Below are 26146 nucleotides of genomic sequence, written 5' to 3' on the forward strand. Positions count from 1 at the left end.
TGAAAAAAAAAAAAATTGGCTTAATGAAAAAGGGAAATTGAAAAGGGGTTAAATGAAAATTAGATTAATGAAAAATGGGTGAATGGATAAAGGGATAAATGACAAATAGATAAATGAAAAATAGATAAAACAGAAATTGAGAAATAGATAATCTGAAAAGTAAATAAATAAAAAAATTAACATACTGAAAAAGGGAAATTGAAAAGTGGTTAAATGAAAATTAGATTAATGAAAAATGGGTGAATGGATAAAGGGATAAATGACAAATAGATAAATGAAAAATAGATAAAACAGAAATTGAGAAACAGATAATCTGAATAATAAATAAATAAAAAAATTGGCTTAATGAAAAAGGGAAATTGAAAAGTGGTTAAATGAAAATTAGATTAATGAAAAATGGGTGAATGGATAAAGGGATAAATGACAAATAGATAAATGAAAAAGAGAAATTGGGAAATTGATTATATGAAAAATAAATACATTAAAAATTGGTTTAATGAAAAATCTAAATTATTTATTTAACAAATTTTTTATTTATTTCACTCATTTTCTTCATTTTTTGATTTATTTTACTCATTTTTTATTTATTTCACCCATTTATTTATTTATTTAATTTTGGCTGAAATGGCTCTCCATACCAACAGCACATTTTCAGATAAAGGTTAAACACTTCAGGCTGACAAGTTTGTCACTTTTCATCTGCTATGATCAAAAAATAGTAATGCAACATGGCATCTTCTGCCCCCATATGTATTGATGAACTACTAATTCAATGCTATGAGAACCCTTTTTTATTTTTGATGTTCCTAGACTTTTGCAGAATATGTATTTATTAAAACAACATTTGACCTTTGATAATCAAAGCCACATTTTTTACACACTGCCAATTTAATTTCCACTGAAACGATTGCTCCGTTTTTTTCTGTATGAGTAACTTGATTTGATTTCTGAATTAAATAATTCTGGTTTAATTTGGAGAAAAAAAGGCAGTTTCTTGTTTTTTATTGTCGATATTGTTTTAAGAACACATGAAAGAATAACACATAGATTCGATGCTGTATTCTTTTTTTGGTATTGTAAAGCCTGGAAGATTGTGTCCCTTAACTTTAGCTTAGATATGTGGAAAGCTAGAGTCAAAACAAATCAAAACCAATTAAAACCAGAATATTTTAATTTAGGAAAATGGACACATATAACAGTCAGTCAGTTTTTACAGAAGTCCCTTAAATCAATACTGTAATACTGTCTGAAGCTGGTAGTGATATCAATGATAATAATGGTGATATTCATTCAGTAGAATTTCATACTTTAGCATCATTTTGAATACAGTGTCCTTCAAGTGAAGCTGTAATTAGAAATTCCCCAGTAAGAACAAAAGTGATTTTTCTTACAATGCTGGGCAGGGCTGCAGGTTGCAGGCTTCCTCCTGTGGGGCTGGCCGGCTGCTACTTTCACACAAAGCATCTGAGACCTCGACATGATTCCGCCGGTGGACGCAGTGAAAGACTGAATGTCTAAAACCTGAGGAAAGACACTGTGTTATTCAACTAATTTCACACCAAAACTTTGGTGTTTGACCTCAAATCAGAGCTTTACAGTGCAAATCAGACAAAAATAAAGAAGATCAAATCATTATCGGAAGATATTAAGAAATAAAAATAAACGTAATTCATCGTGTCTTATTTTAAAAATCATAGTAAAACATTCCAAATGTTGTTCCAACCTTTTCCACAGGAGGCGCTGCATTCTGTGAAACCAGTCATTTTCCAGTTGTAGTCCCTTTCATGTTTTGGAGGAACCACAGCAGGTACCCTGTAGTCAGGGAGATTGGGTTGATATTTTCCCACACCTGCCTGGTTGTGGTTCTCCTGCTGGGTGTGGCTCTGCTGCTTATTATCATCCTGTCCATTCAGAGCGTCTTCTAAGACACAGATACAGAAATATAAAACTAGACTTCACCTGCTTAATACGGGCATAATAGACATGTACTGGACTGAATTTGGTAGATGTTTTACCATCTTCTATTATTGAAACAGACATTTTATTCCATCAATACTGGTTTGATCTATGTGGAGACGTACAGCCAATCATGTAGTGTAACGTCACTGGCATGCGCAGGACCAGAGCAGATCTGGTACCTACACCTGCACCATCTTTGTTCACTCTTGTCCCCAAAGCAAATCCCATGGTGCTTTGCAAGGAGAGCTTTTGCAATGCATTCTGGGATATATCTGCCCATTGAACCCAGTGAACATCAACGTAAACTATATTTTAAAGTGCATTGTGGGAAATTTGGGGTCCATTACATTTTCATCCACTAGACAGTCGGACACACATGTAAGATGGTGCACCCCCTATATAGTGCTTTATTTAGGGGTTAGGGCAAACATTCGAACAGAAGGAGCAACAAACGACACTCCCACAGTTATGTGATTCAAAATGGATATGCTGAAGTCACAACAGGACAGACTGAAAACCGTTAAATTCCACTAACTACTGGGGTCGACTTCTGGGTCGAGGGCCAGAGGTTCAAATGTAATCCAGGAAATTTCAGATAATGGATTTGACAAAACAATGAAAAGGAACTTTTTAGGCAAGGCAAGGCAAATTTATTTGGATAGCACAATTCAGTACAAAGACAATGCAAAGTGCTTTACATGATTAAAATACAGGAAGATAAAACAGAATCAAAATAATAAATAAATAAATAAAACAAAAAATGCAGAAACAAAAAAGTATGTTTTAGTTGAACTTTAGATCTAATTTTAACATATATCACATAATCTGATTATGTTTTTTTTTTTATCAAGAACAAACCTTCAGTTTGTGGGGTTGAAATTAAAAATTAGGTTTAATTATCAGAAAATTTGGACTTGAAATAGATTGATCTAATTATACTTTCTTTCAACAACTAATAAAGTAAAACAGACTACGGTAATTGATCCCGACATTGACATAAACCAGACTTTTAAAGTCCAGATAAATTTGATCACCCTTTGAACAACTGGTGAAAACAATCCATGATTTTGAGATTATTTTTTCACATTGAGTGAAAAGAATGGATAATCTTTTATCTAATCCAAAATATTCAAAAAGCAGATTAAAAAAACAACAAATCAAGACTTTCTCTAACTTACCGTGTGCTGTGTGGGTTGGTTGATGAGGCGTAATGATTTGCTCAGAGGGAAGAATGTATTCATACCTAACTCCAGGGTTCGGCTGCTGAAAGATCATCTACAGAGAAGTGTTGGAGAGTTTCAAGACAATACAAATAACATCTTCAACACATTAATAGATGATTTCCTACTTTTTCTTTGCCTCATGTCTAACCATTTGCTTGAATCAAAAAGGATACATTTCTATCTATATTGTTTTTTGTTTTGCTTACATAAACATCCAGGATTTCATTGGTGGGGCCCTCCGCAAGTAAGGATTCCCCAGCTGTGCTGCTAATCTCATTGGGTCTGCGGTAGGTGAACATGGTACCCCCACCTTCATATTTCCCAGGTCTGTCAATCGCCCAGTTCCCGTTTATTATGGATCTCCCAGAACGGCTTCGCAGAGCTGTTAGAGACAGAAATGAATGAGACCAAATAGCAACCCTAAGCTCAAACCAAAACGGGAGTTTGGACAGAGAATCCTCTCTGTATTCATCATTTTTATTAAAATAATGTTGATCGCTGACCAGAAAACAAAATAAACCCATCTCATTCTGCATTTATACATGGCTAGAAATGAGTTAAAGCTAAAGGAGAGAGGAAATGTTTGCTTTTTTAACAGCAATATTCTCAACTACTGTGTCAATCTGCTGGTGCCGGCAAAATCTTACATGCAAATCCTGTAACAAAATCTCCCAAGATGTTTTCCGCTCATTTTGTGGATTAAATGTAAGAGGCTATTAGAAAAGCATTAGCAGTGTAACATTAGACAAGCTTGTAAAAGAGTGTTTGGACAAGGCAAAGAACTGTTAGATATCTACAGTATGGAAAGGAGTCTGACAGAGAGAGAGAGGACAAAGGGGGGGCAGTATGAGGACTTCCAGATTTATTCGATTTCTGTCAAAACTAGAAAAAAAAGATAAAAATATTTAACATTTCTGTGAGAATTAAAAGTGTAGAACTGGTTTCAGTCAGTTATTGATTCTTTATCCCCAACCCTGCAGACCATGTAAAAATAGAGAAAATAAATAAAAAGATTAGGATCAGGTAGGTTATCAGGGTTGAGTACTGTAGATTAAACAGATAAGAAACAAAATCAATAGCTACGTTTACATGGACACAACTAATCGGATTGAAAGCCTGATCAGATCAAAAATGTTTCATGTAAACATGTCAAACTGAAGATTCTAATCCGATTCGGTCCGATCGGAAATAAATTTAATTCCGAAAGAGAGAGGTGGTTTTTGCCGATCGCCATTCTGATTGGCGTCCATGTAAACACCCATTCGGATCTTAAGAGTAAAATAATCTTCACTGCGCATGTGTGCGACGTTAGCGTGACGTTTTTCTGCCTTGTCAACAACAGGAAACCACCGGTCACTCTCGCTCATGTTGTGAACAACATGGCGGGAGGAGTCTAGGAACGCCGACTTATACACTCAAGTTCATTTAAAGCTGCAGGAAGCAGGAATTTATCCTCCTCCTCTTCCTCTTTTCTCTCTCCACAGCCACTCGCTCTCCCACGCCGGTTCAATCGCTCATTCTCTACATTTTCTCTCGGACATTTCGCTGCCAAGCGCTTTTTTCCTCCTCTCTCCGTTTTTCTTTCCGCTCGCTCCGAGCGCATCGTTTGTCAGGCCTCCGAAAAACCAGACGCAGACAGAACTGCCAAGTTTGGCAGGAAGTTCTGCGCATGCTTAAAAGATTTAATCTGATCCAACGCTTGGTACATGTATACACACGTCATGATCGGATCATTTCATTTAGTGTCCATGTAAACGGAGATTTTGAATTTCCGATCAACCAAGGTTTGGATCGGATCGGGGAAATTTTGCGCATGTAAACGTAGCTACTGACATAACAGTCTGGATAGGGTAACATAGATTATTCCAAGGCTTTGAGACTCCACATAGAGATCATTTCCACTAACAGCGGTGCACCTTCCCGGTGATTTCTGCCTCATACAATTACTCGCCTTATTTAAGGTGAGTGTTTCTAAAAAGAGCGCACAACAGTGGCTTCCACTGGGGTGTTTGCATACAAAATCCATGACTGACCAAGAACACAATGATCCATCTTTTATGTTGCTCTTGACTTTTGGGGGTGTGTACCATAAGCAAAGCTTCCTCTGTCCTCTTAGATCAAAGCCTATATAAAGATGACCATATAGCCGGCCAAGCCTTTCCAATGATGTCCAGCCGTCTGTTTATTACCCTCCAGTAAGCCCAGATGCTGCTGGTTTAGCTGCAGGGCAATGGTGAAATGGCCTGTACTTAAATAGGGTTTTCTTTTTCAATTCAGGAGACTTGACCAAACTACATTCAGTCATTCACCCATTCACATACACACTGATAGTGGGAAGCTACAATATAGCCATAGCTGCCCTGGGGCTCACTGCCGTACATTGGTGCCACCGGGCCCTCTGACCACCATCAGTAGGCAGAGGGTTAAAATAAACAGACTGAACCTTATCAATATAAATGCTAACAAGGAGCCTAAAAACAGGCTTAAATCAAAAGCCTGTTGCTGCCATGACCTGGATGACAGAGAATTTAACCAGGAATACCAACTAGTTATTAACCTAGATAAAATGATACGGCCAGAGGCCAAATGTATTTGATAATCAGATGAATATTAAGAACTGTTACAATTTACCACTTATAAAAAGAGCTCATTAGCCAGAAGTAATTATTATAATCTGTGTGACAGCCTGCCACACTCTAAAGCTGTCTGGTAACTTCTATATTTTTCATTTTCAAAATAAGTTGCACATTTCAAATGTTTTCATTAGCTTGACGTTTAGTTAGCTATTTGCAGTGCACATATTTAGTTAACTTAATTTGCCAATTTGTTATATTTTGGTTAAAATGTAATTGATTCATTTCTTTTTCTTTGAGTTGCCAGTTTCCTCTGCATCTGCTGCTTGACGGCTGCAATGAGCTCCAGCTTTCGGCTCAATTGGTCATTGCAGGCTAATCAGCAGGTCACACCATTTGTTGTAATGGGAAGGGAAATTTGTTTAGATATACTTTGTTTTTGGTAGTTTGGTTAATTTGTTCAATTTAAAAAGTAGGCAGGGTCTGGCAAGTGTTTATCTGTTTAATTAAGTTTATTTGTTTGTTAGTTTGTCAGGAAGTTATCCCCCTTGTGTGTCAACAGTGCTCTGATCAGCCACTATTTAATGTCCTGTTTGATAGGTCAGTTTGTGCTTGAGTTCTTTATGCAAGTACCCTAATTAATTTTGGGCACAGTTTATAATTTTTGAACACTTTTTTAAAATAAATTAAGACCCTTTTTTGAAATTTACTGTGGTTTTCTGGCTGGTTTGTGCAAATCGCTCACGATCTGACTGACGATGGGTATGCAGCCTATTGTATAATTCAGTAATAGTCCAACAATCGTGGTGCTTCAGCTGTTTGCTTAGCTTCTTTCTCTAGCTGCTCTTAAATGCTCTTCTCTCAGACTGAACTCTTAGACAAATTTTATCTTCATTTTGTATGCACGGAGTTTATACAAAACAACATTTTGTATATCCTTCTCTTAAATCTAAAATCTGGAGTAAAATGGATCAGTTATAACAAGAACATTGCTCACAGTGTTGCAATGGTGGCCACATCCATGTTGAAATACTCATCTAATAAGCTCACATTTATGTGAGTGACAACATGTAGTTAAAAAGTATTGCCTTTGACTTGAAGTAGATATTCACATTGAAACTAAATGTTTCAAAAAAAAATTTCATAGTAAGGGATTTTAATTTTAGGTCAGGTGAAATTACTGGTTTCCAGAAACAGAACATAGCATTTTCATTTAACAAAATAACATGGACATTTCAATTCTTTCAGGTTGAACTCTGCAGACATGAGTTTTTCTAATGATTTATTATGTGTGACAAAAAGCAGGAGAATCATTTGCATCTGAATTGTTAATTTCTCTCTACTTGGATATATATTAATTTCCAGCAACTAGCAGATTTTTCTTTCTAAACGGAAACCTTTCCGTAAGGCAGTTTAATTTCTCGCTCTGATTGCTTTGCTAGGTTAGAACAGCTTCTGTTAAATCAAATAATGTCTGCAATGCCAAAATGTCACTTCAAAATCTGTCCAACTGTTACACCTCTGTAAGAAAACAGCCTTTCATGTTGAGTGAATCATAGTTTCCATTGAAAGGCTGCATCACAGTTAGACATCCCTAAACATCCGTTGCATACAGGTTTGAAAGGTTAGGGACTTTTAAAAATGTGGAAACCTTTTTCAACCTTTCAAATCTTTCCCCTGGTTTGAAGTTACTTGAATAAAATGCATTATTTGGATTGCTTTAGCTACATGAAGCAAAAGCTGTGCTCACCTTTCCACCCACGTTTACTCACTGTGAGTCATCTGACTGAAAACTTAGTTCAGTACACTTTTTTGTTGCTTGCAAAATATTTCATGTTGCAAAAAAACAAACAAGTATTGCTGTGGAAAATCAAAGACCTATGACTATTATTAAAGGTATCACAGTTTCAAACCCCATAAGGTGGTAAGACTGACTGCAGCCTTGCTGCCGCAGTAGGCAGTCTGACTTACAATGTACGATTTTCTGCCCTTTTCAGCCCGATTTTCCAGTTGTGAATTTTTCGATCGGGCCGACTTTCAGCCCGATTGTGCGTCATGTAGTGTACAGGGGGTAACGTGGAGTGACTAGCCTCTCACGACCACCTCTGGATCAAGAATCGTAAGGTCAGGAAAAAAATCAAACATGTTTGAAATTCAGTCATCTGTCGTAAGGTGGTCGTGAAAAAATCGCTCATTGGACAAACAAGGATTCTTCCTCTTCCTCTCAGACGAAAACACAGAAGCATGGTGGAAGTGCGAGTGAAATGGAGTTCTTTCTGTGAAATTGACAAACCCTAGTTGCCCCGTTTGCTCAGCCATGTCTTTGTCCAAATATGTTGTCGCCTTTCTTTTTAGGGTTTTCAGGACAAAATCGTACAAATTGCCAAGGCAGCGTGTTTCACTCTAGTGAGATTCATATTCCGCTTCTTCTCTTAAAGGAATAGTACACCCAAAACATGACTAGCCTTCATTTTCTACTCACCCCCATGCTGAACAACACTCTGGAGTACTTTTTTGATATCTCAAATGCATCTGGAGATCTGGGAGGCTTCTTGCTGTCTGCTGACATTCAAATAATGGAGGTCTATGGCGCCCGAGGCAGAAAGGTCCATAAAAGTCCACAAAAAACGTGTCAATATTCCTCCATACTGCTCGTCCAATGTATTCCAAGTGTCCTGAGTGGGTAGCGTCCATAATTTACTCGAAACAAAGTCATTTAGAATGTTTTTAGAGCATAAACAGTAGTGTATAGGATTTCCTAAAAGCGCGTTCACGAGTCTACGGAAACCGCGGCAGACCAAACCAGATGAAAGTGCGCATTCAGCATGGGGGTGAGTAGAAAATGAAGGCTAATCATGTTTTGGGTGTACTATTCCTTTAAGGCTTCCAGATAGACAACTCCATCTCACTGCAGAGATGAGTCCCATGTGGTTTTTAGATGTACAGTGTGAGCACCAGCTGCGTGCAACAATTGAAAAAAATCATACAATGTATGCCCGGCTTTACTGATCAGTAATATCAGTCCGTTTTACTACAGTGTATCTATAGAGATTAAACTAACTAATTGTGGGAAAAATTGTAATGCAATTGTAGAAATTCATGCATTATTATTAGCCATTGTAGGATTATCATGACTTATTATTATAAAAAATGTGTGTATAAATATTATAAACTTTTGGTATTTTTGCTCTCAATTTGACAATCTGACCATTTCTGGCCAGCAATAAATAAAACCAGGACTGTAAGGGAAGAATAAACTGTTTACATCCTCAAAACACATCAGTGATAACTTATGATTTTCTCAGTTCATCACGTCATATCATATAAAAGCATTCAAGATTAACTGCCTGTTTCATGACTCCTGTTGGGGTTTCTTTTAACGGTAGCCATTGGAGCAGTAAGTGGATATCTAAAGTTTACTACATATAACCAGGGGTAGAATAAAGAAGAACGCAGCCAAAAACTGGAAGGCAGGATTGAAAATGAAATGCTTCATTTGCAGGGAGACAAAAGCACACTGTGCTTTTAGAATGGACAAGTAGGCTACTCTAACACTGCCATGGTTGATACGGTAAAATACTGAAAATACAGCAACGCATAACTGTGTTTAAATCAAGATTGAAAATATTCACAGATCATAAAGCAAAAAAAAAGCAAAACAAGCAAATACCTAAACATATCTGTACACAGCACATTGTTACGAAAGCCTATTTCCAGCATTTAAAAGTAAGGAAATGATGCATAGTGTGTCATAGCGGCTGCTGGGAAACACTGAACCCAGTGTTTCCCAGCACCAAGATTGCTAAATCTTAAAAAAAAACCCAAGAAGATATTTGAGTTTAACGAACTTAATCTCTTGCCTCAACATTTTATTATGGGTCCTAAATTTTTTTTTGCCATTTCTGCCTGATATTGATCAGGCAACAATTCAGTGGTTAACCAAAGAACAACATGTCTCTAAGTTTCAGTATTTCAGGATGTTTCTTGAAGCATTTAAGTGTTCAAGATGGACCTTATCTGAAAGTTAAAACATGTTTAAAGCTTCACTCATTTTTATGTTCATTCACTACAGCTGAATGTATTATATAAGTGTTTTTATAGCCCACCGAGGTAGTTTCTGCTCTTCACCATCTCTGTGACGTTGATCTTGGTGGCTCCCTCTGGGATCTCCACTATCTTATGGTAGCCGATCTTGGACAAGCTTTGTTTGAACACTCCTGTGACCAGCCTGCAGGTTGTGTTGTCTCCACCGCACACGCCACACTTGTCAACCACCTTTCCAGATCCAAGGTAGTCGTCGCAGCCGAGGCTCTATGGAGCAGAGAGGAACAGTTAAGAAGCAATCATCATGGGACAAAACATTTTCCTCAATTTCCCCATCAGAAGAAAAACATTTATAGTGAAAATCTAGAGTTTCTTAAAAGACATAAAACATCTCAAAGTTTGCTTTCTCACAAGGTAGAAATTTGTGACTTTATCGTGTTGATTTAATAGTTGCTCAGTGTTCAATTCGCAAACACCTTCCATAGAAGATCATAGCAAAAAGAAACTCACAGAATGCTCTATCTAAACATACCAATAAAAGTTGAGTGGAAGGAAAAACTGTGGTAGACAAAAGATCCTTTACTACAAACATCCCTTTAACACATGCTATGTTTATCATGTTAACACATATACATTACTCCTACAAATTTTGAGGCAAATCTGTTATGATTTAATGCTTTCAGCCGACTTTTAACCATCTGCACAATAAAACAAGCATACCTCCCTCTGCTGCTCTGAAGCAGATTGATGCTGAGCATTCCATCTGGCCATGAGGCGGAAAGCCGAACTCAATAGAAAAATTACTTAAATTTACAGGACCTGTATAATAACTCACACAACTTTAGACCGTCTCAGCAGATTCAGCTTTTCGTAAGCAGACATAAATCTGCAGCAGAACAGGCATACAGCAATAAGACCACTGGCAGGTAATGAGAGGTAGAGGAGAAGCAGAGGTGGAGGCAGGGAAAGGGATGCTCAAAAAGTTGCATTGCTCTCTACCCTCAGCCAAAACAAACACACACTACCTGCTGTCACACAGGAAATAGTGAATAATAGAAAAGGAGAAAAGCTATGAAAAAATAAAAACAGCTAAACATGTGTGTGGTCAGCAAACTGTGGCACAACCTGGAGCTGGATAAAGACAGCATCACATTTACAGATGGAGGGATGGACATCTTTTACAGATCAGCAAATATGAAACTATATCTTTATTTTTCCTAATTCAATGGTTCCCAAACTCTTCTTGGCTGGCACCCCTTTAATTTAAAACTAAAACTTTTCACACCCTCTCCAACCAATATTTTCAACAGTTAAAGATATAGTGGAATATTTTAGCAAATTTCTGAAAAGAAATCCCCTCTCCATTTAAAAAAAAAAATAGCACATGCACAACCCTGTACCTGCTCCTGAGAGGGAATGCCTATTTAATGTATGTGAAAGTCAAAATGGAGAAGATGGTGCAAAAGTGCCTTACTTAAACATATCACCGGAATTATTGACAATTGGGAGGACCACTTATTTTGATGAAAATCAAAAAGATCATCCTCCACTATACTTTTAAGTCAACTGCATTAAACCATGATTGAAATATGCAAAAAAATGTTGACGATTTTGACTAATTGTAACTTTTTGATTATACTTTGGAAAATATTTTTTGTTTAAAGACTAATTCCTTCCAGTTTTTCGGGGTTCTGGGTGAGAACAGTGGTGTTTTTTTTATTTAAAATACTCTGCTAAGTCAAAGAGTGAAAGACCATGCAGTCTAACAAATTTAGAAGTGTCAATCAAACTCCCAAGGAGGTAAGTTTAACACTTATCTTGATCCACACTAGACTGAGGTAAAATAACAAGAGTTAAAACTGTTTGGAACAAAACTCTAAAAAGTCATAATTTAACATTTAATCTGATTATCAATCGATTATCAGGATTGAATTTATCTACTCTTATCAATCCCTGATAAGTACTATTTTATTGGAGCCGATTCTGCTTTTTCTTCCCTCATTTACATGATAAAAATGAGACAACAACCAAATTGCCACAAGGAGGGAGCAGCCCTTCATGTGCCTTATGTGGCCTTAAGGCATCGGCAAACACTTGCGCATAACAGCCAACACCGATGAAAGAAACACAACGTTACTTCTGGCCAAAAATATTGACTATCGCTAAAACGCAAGTGTCAAAAGCTAACACTCTGTTAACTATTCATGGTGGTGAGCTACTCTGTAACCACAGCAGTCCTGGGCAACCTGACAGAAGAGAGGCTTCTGCACAGAGGCGCCGCCGGTCCCTCTGACTACAACCAGCCCTCAATGCTGGGCTTAAAGTCTTACCCAAGGACATGAAGACCCTTTGGTTGCAGGAGTAACTTTTGCATCCTGCCCCGCAACTGCAACACCCACTATTTATTCAGACGTCATTAGCACACAGATTTTAAGAGGCAAAAGTTCACAGACAGTTTGGAATTCTGGTAGAAACTCTGTTCGGTGTTGAATTTAAAATCAGAGCTATCAGGCCAAGAGGTGCTTTTCCACATAAAAATAACTTTAAATGTTTAAGTTAAATCTTTTAATCTGAGCAAATCAGACAGTTCAAGTCAACGTCAATAATTGGCTGACATGTTGACTTCAATTAATGCTTGATATGAAGATATGATGAGTTCTTCACTGCAGACAGTTCTCCAAAAGTGAGCTACTGAAGTCCCTTAACTCCATTAACAGGCTCAGTGTCAGAACATCTATCATCCACTGAGAAGAAAGAGACATTCCCAAATTCCTGACCAACTTAAAGTAAACCATAAGCCATTTCTGTGAGATATTATGCCATTAAAAACTGTTATTTTAAGGTTATAAAGTGCCAATAAATGTCCGCAGCTCACCAAGACCTGAAAAAGAAACAAATCAAGAAAGTCTAGTTTGCAGTTTGACCTGTTAAGCATTTTTTGTTCGTACTAAACATCTTCAGCATGAAGCCACAGCATAAATCTATTAACAATCATGTGGTAGTTGTGGCTGGAAACTCTGATTCATCCATTCAGTTGTCATTTTCCTTCACATATACAAACTCAGCTGTATTCCTCATGATGTCCAGGAGTATTATCACGCTCTATCATCACCGATACACATATGTGCTCCTGCAGTCTGTTACAAGCGCCTCTGACGTCTCTGAGAACTAATCAGCTGCAGAGGAACATTAGGGCTACCACAGTTCAACTGCATTACCAGTCATGTGCAACAGTTATGGTTGGAAACTGTGACATGAGGTAAATATTTGCCCTTTCTATTTCAACATGTAACTGTATACCATAATTTGGGATTTCAAGAGAGCTTTTACACAAAATAAACAGTTGAATGTTTCCACATCTAATAATGCGCTGTTTCCAACTACAGTAAAATACAGAAGCATCTAGTAGAGTTAAAATAATAATAACTGTTTCTTTCTGCTTTTTCTTGTTTCAGTAGCTTAATGTGGTCAGGTGCTCTGGTTGGCTGTGACACCATCCTGGATGCAGCCATAAGCCAGGTTGCTACAGTAGAGTAGATGATAGAATTGGGCCTGTTTTTAGCTGTTGGCTCAGCTTTTACTGTGACTAACTCTATGTGATCTCTTTTACCCCTTTTGACAACAAAACCTGCTTAACTGTTTCCTTCCTTAACAGAGCCACCTATGGAGATAGTTTATTGCCTTTTCTAACATAGAAAGTATATTATAGATCAGTGCTTCTGCTGGCATACAAGCTGAAAGCCCAATTGGCTTCAGTAGAGCCTGTTTCTGTTGCTTCTGTCATTGGGACTTTTTCCTCCCCACTGTCACTGCATGCCTGCTTAATGTAAAGACAGAGACACAAATTCAAGTAATTGCTTACTGCCTCTACGTGCTCATCAATATCCTGAAAAGTCAATGGTTGCAGTCAGCTAGCTCTCCGTTGTTAGAAAACTTCTGAATGATCTGATTGGTTAGAAGTTGAATGATTTGATTGAACAATCTCTGTAAAGTGCCTTGAGATGACATGTAAAATTGATGCTGCATAAATAGACTTAGACTCAACTTAATTTATCCCTTTGGATTACTCCTTTAGGGAAATTCTGGTTCCAGTAGCTTATATAAAGTACAAAGGGCAGAGTTAAAGCAAGATGCCATTAAAGATAAAAATACAACAGACTATATAAAAAGAGTGTATAAAGTACAAAGGAGCATAAGAAAAGTTGTAATGTCCTGGAATATGTTTCCTTTGCATATAAAAATATTTGCACAGTAAAGAGATAAGGAAAGAATACACAGCAGTTTCCTTGGATTATTGCACTTGCTCTGCAGAGATGTACGGACTATATAAATAAGTAAAAGAAATATACAGACTACATGGTAGTTATGTTATTACACAGTGAGACAGAAGAATATAATCAGTGCTGATGTTTGCACATGCGCATTACACAAGTTTCTGGTAAATCTGGTTTTTGAGAGAGGCTGATCGCCCCTTGTTACCCCCCATATACTAGGCTACGCAGGACACACGATAAGGCTGAAACTCGGTCCGATCCAAAAAATGACAAATTGTAATTAAAATGAGTAATGAAGTTTGTTTTTTTTTTAAATAAAGGACTAGACAGTACACATTATTGTATGAAAATTTTAAGTTTAAAAGTAAAAAGTTGACCGAAAAGTAATTACTCCAGTAAAGTATAGATAACCAAATTTTCTACTTAAGATAATAAAGTATTTATACTTCTTCACTTGACACCTTAGTATTCAAACTGCCAGACCATTTATTCCAGGCAAATCGAAATTTGTTTAGTGTGAATCATTTCAATTCGTAACAAGCACAAGCTGCTATAGCCCAAGTACAAATAGTCCTGGCTCCTTTTAAAGACAATAAAATTGTATTTTCATTTTCTTTTGAGTTTCTGTCTTTTGTTTGGTAAAGAACATGAATAAAAGAACATCCGTTCTTTTTTTATTTCTCTCCATGGGTGGTTTTGTCATGTGGTCATGAAAATGGTTTAGTTTTTAGTGGAAGTAAAACGGGGTTTTTATAGCATCACCAAAGCCAGCCTTCATCTGGATGTGGTTATCTGCGTCAGGATAGTGAAGCCATCTCCCAGTCAAGATGTGGACCCAGAAACCATCAACAAAAGTAGAACCTGATGGCAGGTTTCCACACAGGCAGATCATTTTTAAACTTGTACAGCAAAGTCTCTGTGAGATAAGGGCCTAAACACATAAGTCAGCGGAAACATCTTCTCCAGTCAGAAAACACAAGTCTTTTAAATTGGACACAGTCACTGTGAGGGACGATTTTAAATTTTTTGTTTTTCTGTAGATTGTCGTCATTGGCCGGTGTTACAGCCATGGCAGCACTTCCACTTCTGCATTTGCTTTACGATACTGACAATTAATTAGAAAGGAGATCTCAGTCAAGCCTCTCGAGATCAGTGTTGTATCAAAAAACAGAGTGTCGACATACAGTTTTATTCTGCATTTGCTTTTATCATCACAGTTTAATGTATTATGGAGCGATTTTAAAATAAAACAAAAATGAAACGCATTTTGTAAATGGAAATTTGGAAAAAATGCTATCCAGATATTAAACTTTCAAAAACTTTAGTCAATAAAAGGAATTGAGAGTAATTCACCATTTTCTCAGACAATTCTTTCCAGCTTTATTTCCTCATATTTTTTCAAATTCAGATTTTTCAAATTTTCTATTTTTCAATTTCCCACATTGAAATTTACAAATTGCATTTTTTTCAAGTGGCATTTTAAAGACTACATTTGCCTTAGGGGTTTGATATGGCCCCTCCTGCGGATACCATCCCTCTGGTGGGGGACTTCAACAAGCTATAATTGAAACAAAAGTGGCACCTGAAGAGGCGTTATCGGTAGGAATTGGACCCCCAGCTATTAACTCCTATAGTCTTTCATTGGTGACTTCTGTGCAGGTCATTGATTGTTCATCATGCACAAAATTTTTATGCATAAAAATATCAATTGGTGCCCTTGGTACCAGGACACACAAGGCCAGGATCAATGATCAATTATATAGTCATATCTTCCAACCTTTGGCTGGCTGTAATGTATACTTGAGTGAGGAGCTGTCCACCGATCACCACCCTGTGATGAGTTGGCATGTTGGAAGAGGAGGGCTCTGAGGTACTGGCCATCTCTGTAAAGTCTGTGGTACCTGCCATGGCCATAATCCCCAAACCCGGTGGTGGACACCTGCAGTAAGGGAGGCTGTCAAGCTGAAGAAGGACTCCTGATGAGCCTGACTGGCTTGTGGGTCTGCTAAGGCAGCAAACAGGTATCGTGAGAACAAGTTTGGTCACAGAGGCAAAACCTAGGATCTGGGATTAGTTTGACTATCTGTCGACCTCAATGCGATTCTGGCAAACCGTCCAGCGCCTGAAGCAGTGCTTTGCTCATATGTTTACAGTGAGAATTGGGAGCAGCTGGCCGTGAAGAAGGACATTGTCAAAGTAATGTTCTCAATCCTGTCAAAACGCCTTCCGTGACTGAAGAAGAGACTGGTTGCTTGAGGTGAGATTTCAACCAGACTGAAGTCGCAGAGGTGGTTAAAAAATCTCACCAATGGGAAAGCCTTAGGGGTGGATGAGATCCACCCATAAGTCAATCACATAGTCAAACCCATAAGACTCTATAGGAAGGGAGACTGCAGGGTGTTTTTCAACTACAGGGGTATCCCGCAGATCTTTCAACAAGGGAACCGGATTCTATTTCAGCTAATGGACAGGCAGAAATTTAAAAACTCAAACTAACGGTCCATGTCCTTTTTTCCAGACAAGGTTCGATCGAAGAGGAAGAATTATGGCTCTCACAGTGGTTTTAAAGTTCAAAACAAAGCTGTAATCTCTTCGGTAAAGTTGTAATTTGAGCCATAAACATATTTAATAGAAAGACTGTATACTCCAGTCTTCAGATTTCTTCTCAATTCTAGCCTGTCTCTCCTTTGTTATAGGCATCCATCCCAAGATTAGACATGTTATGTCAAATCTTCTATGCACATACTAAATATTTTTTTTCAATGACTTAAAATATAAAAACTAGCCTTACAAACAAAAGAAAGCCATAAAGTAGTCTCAGTGAAAAACACAGTTTAGGTAACAGTCTAGCAGTTCTTCATTCTCGTTTGACAGAAATTCAATTTTATGTTATTTTTATTTAATCGTTCCTTGCCAAGTTTTTAACAAGCAAGACTGAATATGTCCTCTTTCTAATAGCAGTTTGTCTGAAAATGAGTTGCTTGAGACTTGTTATCCAAATAATTATCAGGGCTACAGGCCACCAAGACAAATTTCTACAAAAAACAATGAACTGGAAGTAGATCTTCATAAAACGATGGTTTCCTGGTCTAAAACGACTCAGGGATTAAATTTTCTGAGTCCTAATCCGTATAAATCCACACTGGATTCCCACAGACTTGCGTCTTGCCTTATGGACAGATAATATAAATTTTACAGAACCATTTTTTTAATTGATGGACTGTTTTACCTAAACATTTTTACTTGTGTAGACATGTATTCTGAAACAGAGGATTCACAACAATTAGGACCCTGTTTCTGAGCATAAAAAGCATTCGGAGAGTGCAGACCTCCACCAAGTAGCCAATTTCCCGCCGACATATTGTGATTTCCTTAAGTTATATTTACAGTATCTTTCAAAATAATTTCTTGATCAGATGGTGATTTGGATCATAAACAAAATTTAATGCCGTTTTCCTTGGGCTGAGGAGCACATTTGTTGAAAATGTTATTAAAAATCAATCAAAAACTTTTCAAGTTATTCTCCAGTCAGACAGACAGACAAACACACAACCTCTCCTAAAAAAATAACCTTCTTGGCCAAGGTAATTTTTAAAAAGTATTAAAAAAAAGTAATCAGTCCTAGTTTTCTCTTTTTAGTTTTCCAATTCAGTGTACAAAATAAATAATTTTATCAGGCATCTAAGATTTTAAGCTTGGAATCAAGTAAGTAAGAAATGAAATCCCCATCTGCCGACCACATGCTGGGATTCTGTGCCATTTTAACTGGTTTTAACGAGTACGGGTAGTAAGCTCTGTCTCCCTTCAACTCAGCACTTCAAAAGCATCTGTGTTTATTAAGGAAAACTGCCACGGAGTGAACTTGCTACCAGTCTGTGAAACATTGCGGTGCTATAAAAACCCACATTGGGATCAGATACCAAACACATCCGATTTTTAATCCTTCAACATTTAGAATCCCACTGCTGATAGTTGCATTGGTAATCCTCATGCTTTGTGTTTTTATCAGTATTTAACAGAGATGTTGATTTCTTTTCTCTTCAGTCTGTTTTAACTTTCTGGTTTTTCCTTTTAGTTTTTTATTCTTGTGTTACGCTTCATGTCTTCATTTGCCTTTTTGCTTTAGGACTGAAACGTCAGATTTTCCCCACTGTGGGACAATAAAGAATATTTCTGTACTTATATTTTGTTCTATATCAGTAACCAGTTTTTCTCAACTTTTAAACGTTTAAAAGCAAGGCATCCTCAGTCTATCCTCCTGGCTAATGTCTGCTCCCTGATGAATGAAGAGGATGAGCTGCTTCTTCATATCACAGGAAACTCAAATTTCATTTGTTCTGGATAATATATTGATTGGTTGATTGATTGATTGATTGACTTTATTGATCTCATAGTGGAGAAATTGACTCATTAGATCAGCTCAAATAGTCAAAGGAGAAGAATGTGCCAAAGGAAGAAAAAGGTGCATGGAATACAGTATAAACATTGTGTCCATATATGACAACTTTTTTTTGTTTTGTTTTTTTTGTTTTTTTATAGATCTCTCCTGAGAGTCTGTATCGTTGTTCTCAGGGTTTCCAACAGCGCAATCCTCTCAAGTGAACTAGCAAAATACAAACATCATGTCCCACCAGGTCCACAATTGTTGCAAACATAAAAGAAGCAAACTTCCTGACTCCCTGTGTAGACTATACCAAATACAGCTTCCTATCAAGCTCAATAACTTAAAGCTGAAGTCTGTAAGTTTTTAAAAATCACTTTTTTGTCATATTGGCTAAAACTGTCCCTATGCCCAGAGACAGAGACAGTATTTCAATCTGGAAAGAATAATTCGGGACGAGTCAAAACAACCAATCACAGCCAGAGGAGCGTCTGATGGAGTGTCAATCACAGCTCNCGCTTCATGTCTTCATTTGCCTTTTTGCTTTAGGACTGAAACGTCAGATTTTCCCCACTGTGGGACAATAAAGAATATTTCTGTACTTCTATTTTGTTCTATATCAGTACAATCCAAATCAAGAGAGAGCATGCAGCTCCTACACCTCATTCAGCCCTCTCTAACCTGTTTTTCGTCAACTTTTAAACATTTAAAAGCAAGGCATCCCCAGTCTATCCACCTGGCTAATGTCTGCTCCCTAATGAATCAAAGGAAACTCAAATTTCACTTGTTCTGGATAATATATTGATTGATTGATTGATTGATTGATTGATTGATTGATTGATTGATTGATTGATTGATTGATTGATTGATTGATTGACTTTATCGATCTCACAGTGGAGAAATTGACTCATTAGATCAGTTCAAAGAAGCAAACTTCTGACTCCCTGTGTAGACTATACCAAATACAGCTTCCTATCAAGCTCAATAACTTAACACAGGAGGTAATATGCAAAATACAGAAATGTCTGACTATTAATATAAAACCTGAAAATATTCTAGATAGTAGAATACAGCGTGATTTAAGCAAGACTTAGGATCCATAACTAGCATAACCAGGATAAATCTGAAAGGAAACCTAAAATGGTCTTTGATAATAAGATGCAAAAACAGTCTACAAAATAAAAGTCTTTATATTTTTACAAAGCAGATTATTGCCACACCTGGTTAAACAGGACTGCTGGAACTGGAAGAGTTTGACTACTTTAATAATAATGCCTACAGATATTTTATAAGAGCATAAATACATTTTTTTTTATGGAGTAAAGAGAAAATGTCTCTGCAAGTCGCTTAGTAGTCTTCAGTGAAATCATAAATAAAAAACAGTTTTAATAAAATCGTATTAAATAATCAATTTATGTAGATATTAGTACTTGTAAATATCAATTTTATGCAGAACGATTACTGATAAAAGTAGATAAGCAATGACAATGGAAAAGATGTTCGCCCAAAACTCAAAACTGAAAGAAATTTATCCACTATACCTTTAATCTAGAAAGTACAGATGTTTGAATATATTCGTCTCTTTGTTAGCAAACGCTTTGGGAAAGTATAGTTTGTCTTTAATTAGAAAACGTGGATGTTATGCTTGTTAATTTTTATGTTGGAACAGTGTAGATTAACCCTGAGGTTTTGGTGCCTATCTACTCTCAGCCACCCCTCGGTATACATTGGTTATTGCTTGGCCACCCTCATAAACATTTTCTTGCTACGCCTCTGGTCAAGGGGGTCATATCATGTATGGACTAATGGAGCCTAAATAGGCAGCTGCATACAGATACATTTCTTGCATTACATTTTTTTAAAATGGAAATTTGAAAAAAAAAAAATAATGCAATTCAGAAATAAATCTTTTTAGGAGAGTTTGTGTGTTTCTGTGTACGGAGTAACTTGAAAAGTTAAGGGTGAATTTTAACGAAATTTTTACCAGAGGATTTACCTAAAGGTGATTTTAGCTTGCTACAATAATGGAACAATATTCACTCCATACCTCTGGGTTTGGTGTGAAGGAAACACCAGCATGTAGTCTTACACTGATCTAAAACCCAAGAAGAAAATGTAGAAACCTTTCGAGCTTCTGCTCCTTGCAGCAAGTCCAAAATGATAGAATAGCATTACTTAAATATTTTTTTACTGAAAGTAGAAAAAAAATATTCATCCCTCAAAGCATAGTGAAAAAGTACTTGGTAAAATGGCCATTAAAGTACTAAATAACTATTGAATCATTATACCTGATTTAATGATTACAGTAATGTAATTAGACAGTTATGGGTAAATTATGGTATGACAAATTAAAAAGCAAAATAATGAAAACGGCAAAATTACGTGTGGAAAAACATTTTTAAAATCTATTTTCAACATAAAACCAAACAGATCCCGACAGTAAAGTAATGGAAATTAGTTAGGAAATGATAAAGAAGCTACAGTTTCTGTTTACTGTATTTTCACCTGATCTACAAATAGCTCAAGTTACTCACGGTGTGTACAGTAAACCAGAAACTTACTGAAGAGTAGCAATACATTCAGAGAGAATATTACTAAAGTAAAACCAAAAAGTACAAGTACGCTTTATCCTAAAAAAAATAAGTGTAACTGAGTAAATGTAACTAATTATTGCGCACCTGAAAAGTTCACAAAACATGAACAAAAAAGAAAACCATCAGTAACCCTGGTTACTGCTAAGTTACTTTGTGTACTTTTTTTTCTCCTCAAACCACAAAGATGATAATAGTTTAAAGGCTCTACTGAAATGAAAACACCCAGAAATAGAAGGCAGTGAAGTGAATATTAAGCCAATAAAGTTGATTAAATTTCTTCTCTTTTATGGTAACAGAGGAACAGAACAGTCTCTCATTCTGCTTCATTCTAACCCTGTTCTGACGTAATTATTGGTTCAACCACTGACTCTGCTCTCTTTTATCCCTTTGAAATGAAAACAGGCTCAGAGCTCGTCTGCTTAACGGTTTCTTTCCTAGACAGAGCCACCTGTGGAGCTAGCTTACCATTAACTTTTCTAGCATAGAAATTATTTATAGATCAGTGCTTCTATGTTTTTTTTTCTATGCCTGCTTCTATCTCCTAGAACTCAGTCGGACTCAGCAGATGGCCGCTCACACTGAGCCTGGTTCTTCTGGAGCCTTCCTCATGTTAGAAATAAGTTTTTCCTCTCCACTGTCGCTACATGCATGCTCTTTGTGAGTGACTGCTGAAGAGTTGGTGCAACCTTTTTTTTCTTAGATAAAAAAACTTTTATCCAATGTGACTGGAGGACCTGTTTGAATTGTTTCTATAAAGTGCATGTTGTGAATTGGGGCTATATAAATAAACTGAATTAAATTGGTTGCAGAAGGTTGGATCTGTAAAGGTAATTGGGTGAAAACATTGGCTGCCTTCTGCTTGGAGTGTTTTGTAACCTGGATTTTCTACCAGGGGTTCAAATAATAGCAAAACAGTTTTGTCCATAGTTTGCTTAGTTTTAATGTTTTTTTTTTTTTTTTTTTTGTCCATAGTTTGCTTAGTTTTAATGTTTTTTTTTACTACCAATAAGTGTGAAATGCAGGTCTACAGGCTATCAACAGGAAGTGGAACTCGTCACCGTGGCATATCCTCATCGTGACCTTGGTGCTTGATAGGTTCACATAACAGCGTCAGACGCCCCACAATGCTTTCATTATGCAGGAACAAACATAGCTCATCGGAGCTGCATGGTGACCAACTAACCCCGGATCACAGTGTATCCCAGACAGAGCTGCCTGTAAAGATTCAGGACCCACTTCCTCTTCCAGTTGGAGAGAAATATAATCCCACAAGCAGTCAGTAAATGTTCTGTGGAAAAATAAACAACTCAGAGAGCAAAGAAAGCCAAAATGAAAAGAGCAAAACTGAAAAGGCTTCTGCTGAATAGGTAGACCACAGCATCACAAGGCTGCTATAAAAACACAGTTTTATAACACCCAGGACCTGACTGGAAAGATCTTAGATGTGTGATACTGAAGCTTTTAGAAAATCCAAACATTGTCAACAATCAGTCAGAGCAACAATGGGAATCCCCATTCTCCCTCAGGTTCCTCCTGGACCCAGTAGAGATGATCCTACCTGTGAGCGCAGCTTCCCCTGCACACGCATGTGGACGCAGATGAGCAGCAGGAGAGCCACTTCTGAAAGCATCCTCTCATTTGGCCACAAAAATGTTCACAAGTCTGGTTCCTGCACCCGTCTGCTTCTACTTCGCCTCGGTGGCTCCTACAAAGCCAACAGGAACCCTCTCCCTCCAGAAGTGATCACTGCAAGCTCCTGCTGTAAAATGAGCAGGGGGAGGTGCAGCTGGGGGGGAAAGATGTTCTTTTTTTCAGAGTAGGAAGAGTAAGATGTTAAAATTGAATCTGAAGGGAGGGAAATACATGAATACATTTAATACTACTGACATTATATTGGAAGTCAGGGAGGAAGTTTAGGAAATCTTTTCCATTTGGTTTAAAAGAGAAGATGGAAATTTTAAAAGCAAAACCTCAGCAAATGAAGTGGAACTGGCAGATGGCCACGCTGTATTTATAGGATTTGAAATATGAACTACAACTAACAAATCAGAGATGATCTTTAAGCTTGCTCCAAATTGCATTATGGAGAAAAAACGCAATTTTGCTCAAATAAAAAACTGCTGAAAGGTGAAACTGACATTTGTTTGCAGATAAGTAAGATAAAATACTATTTTTATTGCAGTATGCAGGTTGCTTTATTAAAAGAAGAGTCATCACATGCTTATAGATCACACACTTGTTTTCAGTATCAGAGTATATTGAAACCATAGCATCAAGGTGGACTGAGAAATAATCCAGAGACGAAGGGATGATTTTATCCAAATAGGTGAATCTAAAGTACCAAGTAACAATAGTAGCAACAGTGTTTAAAGTAGAAGTTGTTTGTTAAAAAATACAGATTTATTCATTTTCAATGGACCAAAGGAAAGCGCAGTTTATTAGAATACATACTAAAATATGCAGTTCTTGTTTGGAGCGCCAGACCTCCAGCATACCGCCGGCCGGCAGTGCTGGAAATCCCAGCAGAAAGCTCTCTGCTGCGGGTAGCATGTGGGGGATTTCCCACGGCTGGAAGTGAATAGAAAGAGTTTTTAAGGTTTGTGGCAAAAAAACCAGAACACCAGAAAATACAATTGACTAGCAGATTTTTAACATTTCTAGTTAATTTGAGTATTTAGAAACGGTTTCACCATAGTTCAATAAAAATGTTTTAGTGCAGCAACATTGATCAGAGCTCGCTCTCTGGTCCTTCTACATAATAATCCATTCTACTGACTTTTAGTCTAACCACTTGATATTTATCTATTTTTCATATGCAGACTGCTCTGCAAAAACGATAACAGCAGGTAGTGTCTGTCTGCCCCAAAAAATCCTGGATCAGCTTTTCTGATTGGTTGATGCTCCGCCATTCAGCATCAAAAGTTCAATTTACTGAACTCCAGCGTGGAGAGCTTGGATGCTCCAACACTCAGATACCAGGAGGCCCGGATGCTCCGCTACGGATGCTGGGATGTGCCCCTTGACCTCTTGATGCCTTCCTTCATAGACTTTGCTTGTAAATCAGATGCTTTAAGGCCCAAAGCGTGTTTGTGTGAACACAGCTTAAAAGTGACGGAGGAGATGAGGTGGACGTGGGTCAAAGGTCAAAGCTGGGCCTTCGTCTTAATAAAAAGTGTCTTGAGAAACAATCGGCTTCAGAAATGATGCGGTCCGTCGTCGATTGGCTTAAGGTTCATTTGTCAAAAATTTCTAAACTGGAATTTAGTGAATTTTGTTCCATTGGTGTTGTAAACAACACATTCTGTAAATGTAAATTTAAAAAAAGTGCAATCCAGAAAAAAATCTTATTCAATAAAAGTTTTTCAAGTATCTTTGCCATTTTCTAAGCATTTGTTGGATTTTATATTTTTTCGAACTGATCTTTGAGATTTGACAGATTGCATTCTTTTCAGATTGCATATTACAGATTACATTCTCTTCACTAAAAACTCAATACAATATTGTTGCCAACATTCATGCAAACCAGTAGAAACCTATCTTCTACTCCAGAGGAAACCCCGTCCCCAGAAGTGTAATTATAAAACAAAATTTGAGAAGAATGCAATTCATAAAAACATAATCTGTAACGAGAAATGTGAAAAATAAAATATAAAAACATAAAATCATAAAACGTGTAAAGGAAAGCTCCACATTTACATCTTTAAGCTTTCTATCCCAGATTCTTTACCGATAAGAGATCACTCTGAAAAAAGACTTTTAATAACACTTTATCAGGTTGATCTATTAGATTAACATGAATCATGACAACAACTTTTGACAGAATTTTTTTACAGATGGCAGCGCTTCTTAAGAAAGGCAGCCAGAATAAAGAAAACTTTTATTTATACCGCCGACCACATTCTCACATCCTTACACCATAAACATGTTTGTAAAAATGAGGAAACATTACTGAGCAAAGCCAGATTGAAATAATTCAGTGTTTCTGGATCAAGGACACTCCAAATGCACAGTGACAAAGGTGTCTAATAAGTATAACTCGCATTTCAATCCAAATCGTGTCCTAAGTACTATATGAACTGCTTGGGAAAAGATGAGCCTTAACACGTAACAGGCAGGTATTATTAAAGTTAAACTAGCACACTCATCAATCATAAATATAACAGGAGAAAGTTTTTTTTTTAAAGTCTAAAAACATAAAATATCTAATAAAAATTTTTGAAAAAATTATCTGAGAAAACAGTAAAATAATTCTCAAAAACTTTTCTTAGAAAGAACCTTTTCAACGTATAGTTTCTTCACTGCATTCCTTTACATTTCCATTTACAAAACTTTTTTCTTATTTACAAAATATGTGTTGTTTTTTTTTGCTTGCAACATAATTGAACAAAAATCACTCCATAAACTATTGTCAACGTCGTAATTTGTAAAAACTGGGTCACTTATTCCCAGTAAGGCTTAATATTCTGTGGGGTTTTTTTCACAGATCAAATAGATTATATTAGGAGAAGGATCACACCTGGAGATGGCTTGACTTATGCTATATCCTGGAACAGTGTCAGCTGAAACACAGACACCCACACAAAAAAAATAATCCTAAACACATTATCTGCAGGATGCAGTGTGACAACATTGTTTTCCTCATATACAGCTGCAGTCATGCAAATGGGAAGGTCTCTTTTCAGCAGCTAATCTATCACGATTGTCATACTGACATTGTCTTAGTCTCCTAAAAATTCCTAATCTCCTCACAGAGACCTGCCTGTACGCCGGGCGTGGTCACACTGACGCTCCAGCACACCCTGGGGTCTACGTATCTGTCTATAAGTGGGCCAGCCCAAAAGCAACCTTGGCTCAGGAAGCCTGATTCTCTCCGGTCTCCAGCCTACACACGCCAGAATGCTGCAGGTGTTCTCAACATTACTGAGCTCTGTCAAGGTCCAGTGACTCACTCTCTTACAGTAACTGACGGACGTATTACACTGAAACTCATACGCAAAGCTGTGATGACTGCAAACATTCTTTGGCAAGTGGTGCAGTGCTATAGCTGCAGGAACTCAACATGCATCCCGTAACTCAAATGGAATTAATCTTTCAAACC

General features: G+C 37.1%; 1 protein-coding gene across 3 annotated transcripts in view; it reads right to left on the bottom strand.

Moving 5' to 3' along the window:
• Nucleotides 1-26146, bottom strand: part of thsd4 (thrombospondin type 1 domain containing 4) — a 64565-nt gene that overhangs the window by 9859 nt on the left and 28560 nt on the right. The window contains exons 1-6 of one of the 3 annotated variants that reach the window (XM_015382989.1): nucleotides 22607-22791; nucleotides 9862-10066; nucleotides 3389-3564; nucleotides 3138-3234; nucleotides 1724-1921; nucleotides 1392-1521 (exon numbers count right to left, since the gene is read on the bottom strand). In XM_015382989.1, the coding sequence (XP_015238475.1) occupies nucleotides 1392-1521; nucleotides 1724-1921; nucleotides 3138-3234; nucleotides 3389-3564; nucleotides 9862-10066; nucleotides 22607-22678 (878 nt within the window). In that variant the 5' untranslated portion in view covers nucleotides 22679-22791. Of the gene's footprint in view, nucleotides 1-1391; nucleotides 1522-1723; nucleotides 1922-3137; nucleotides 3235-3388; nucleotides 3565-9861; nucleotides 10067-22606; nucleotides 22792-26146 lie in introns of those variants that run through there. The other 2 variants (XM_015382988.1, XM_015382987.1) reach the window with 2 other exon arrangements.

The sequence above is a fragment of the Cyprinodon variegatus genome, unplaced genomic scaffold (genome assembly GCF_000732505.1).
Source record: "Cyprinodon variegatus isolate N-32 unplaced genomic scaffold, C_variegatus-1.0 Scaffold271, whole genome shotgun sequence".
Taxonomy (NCBI): Eukaryota; Metazoa; Chordata; class Actinopteri; order Cyprinodontiformes; family Cyprinodontidae; genus Cyprinodon; species Cyprinodon variegatus.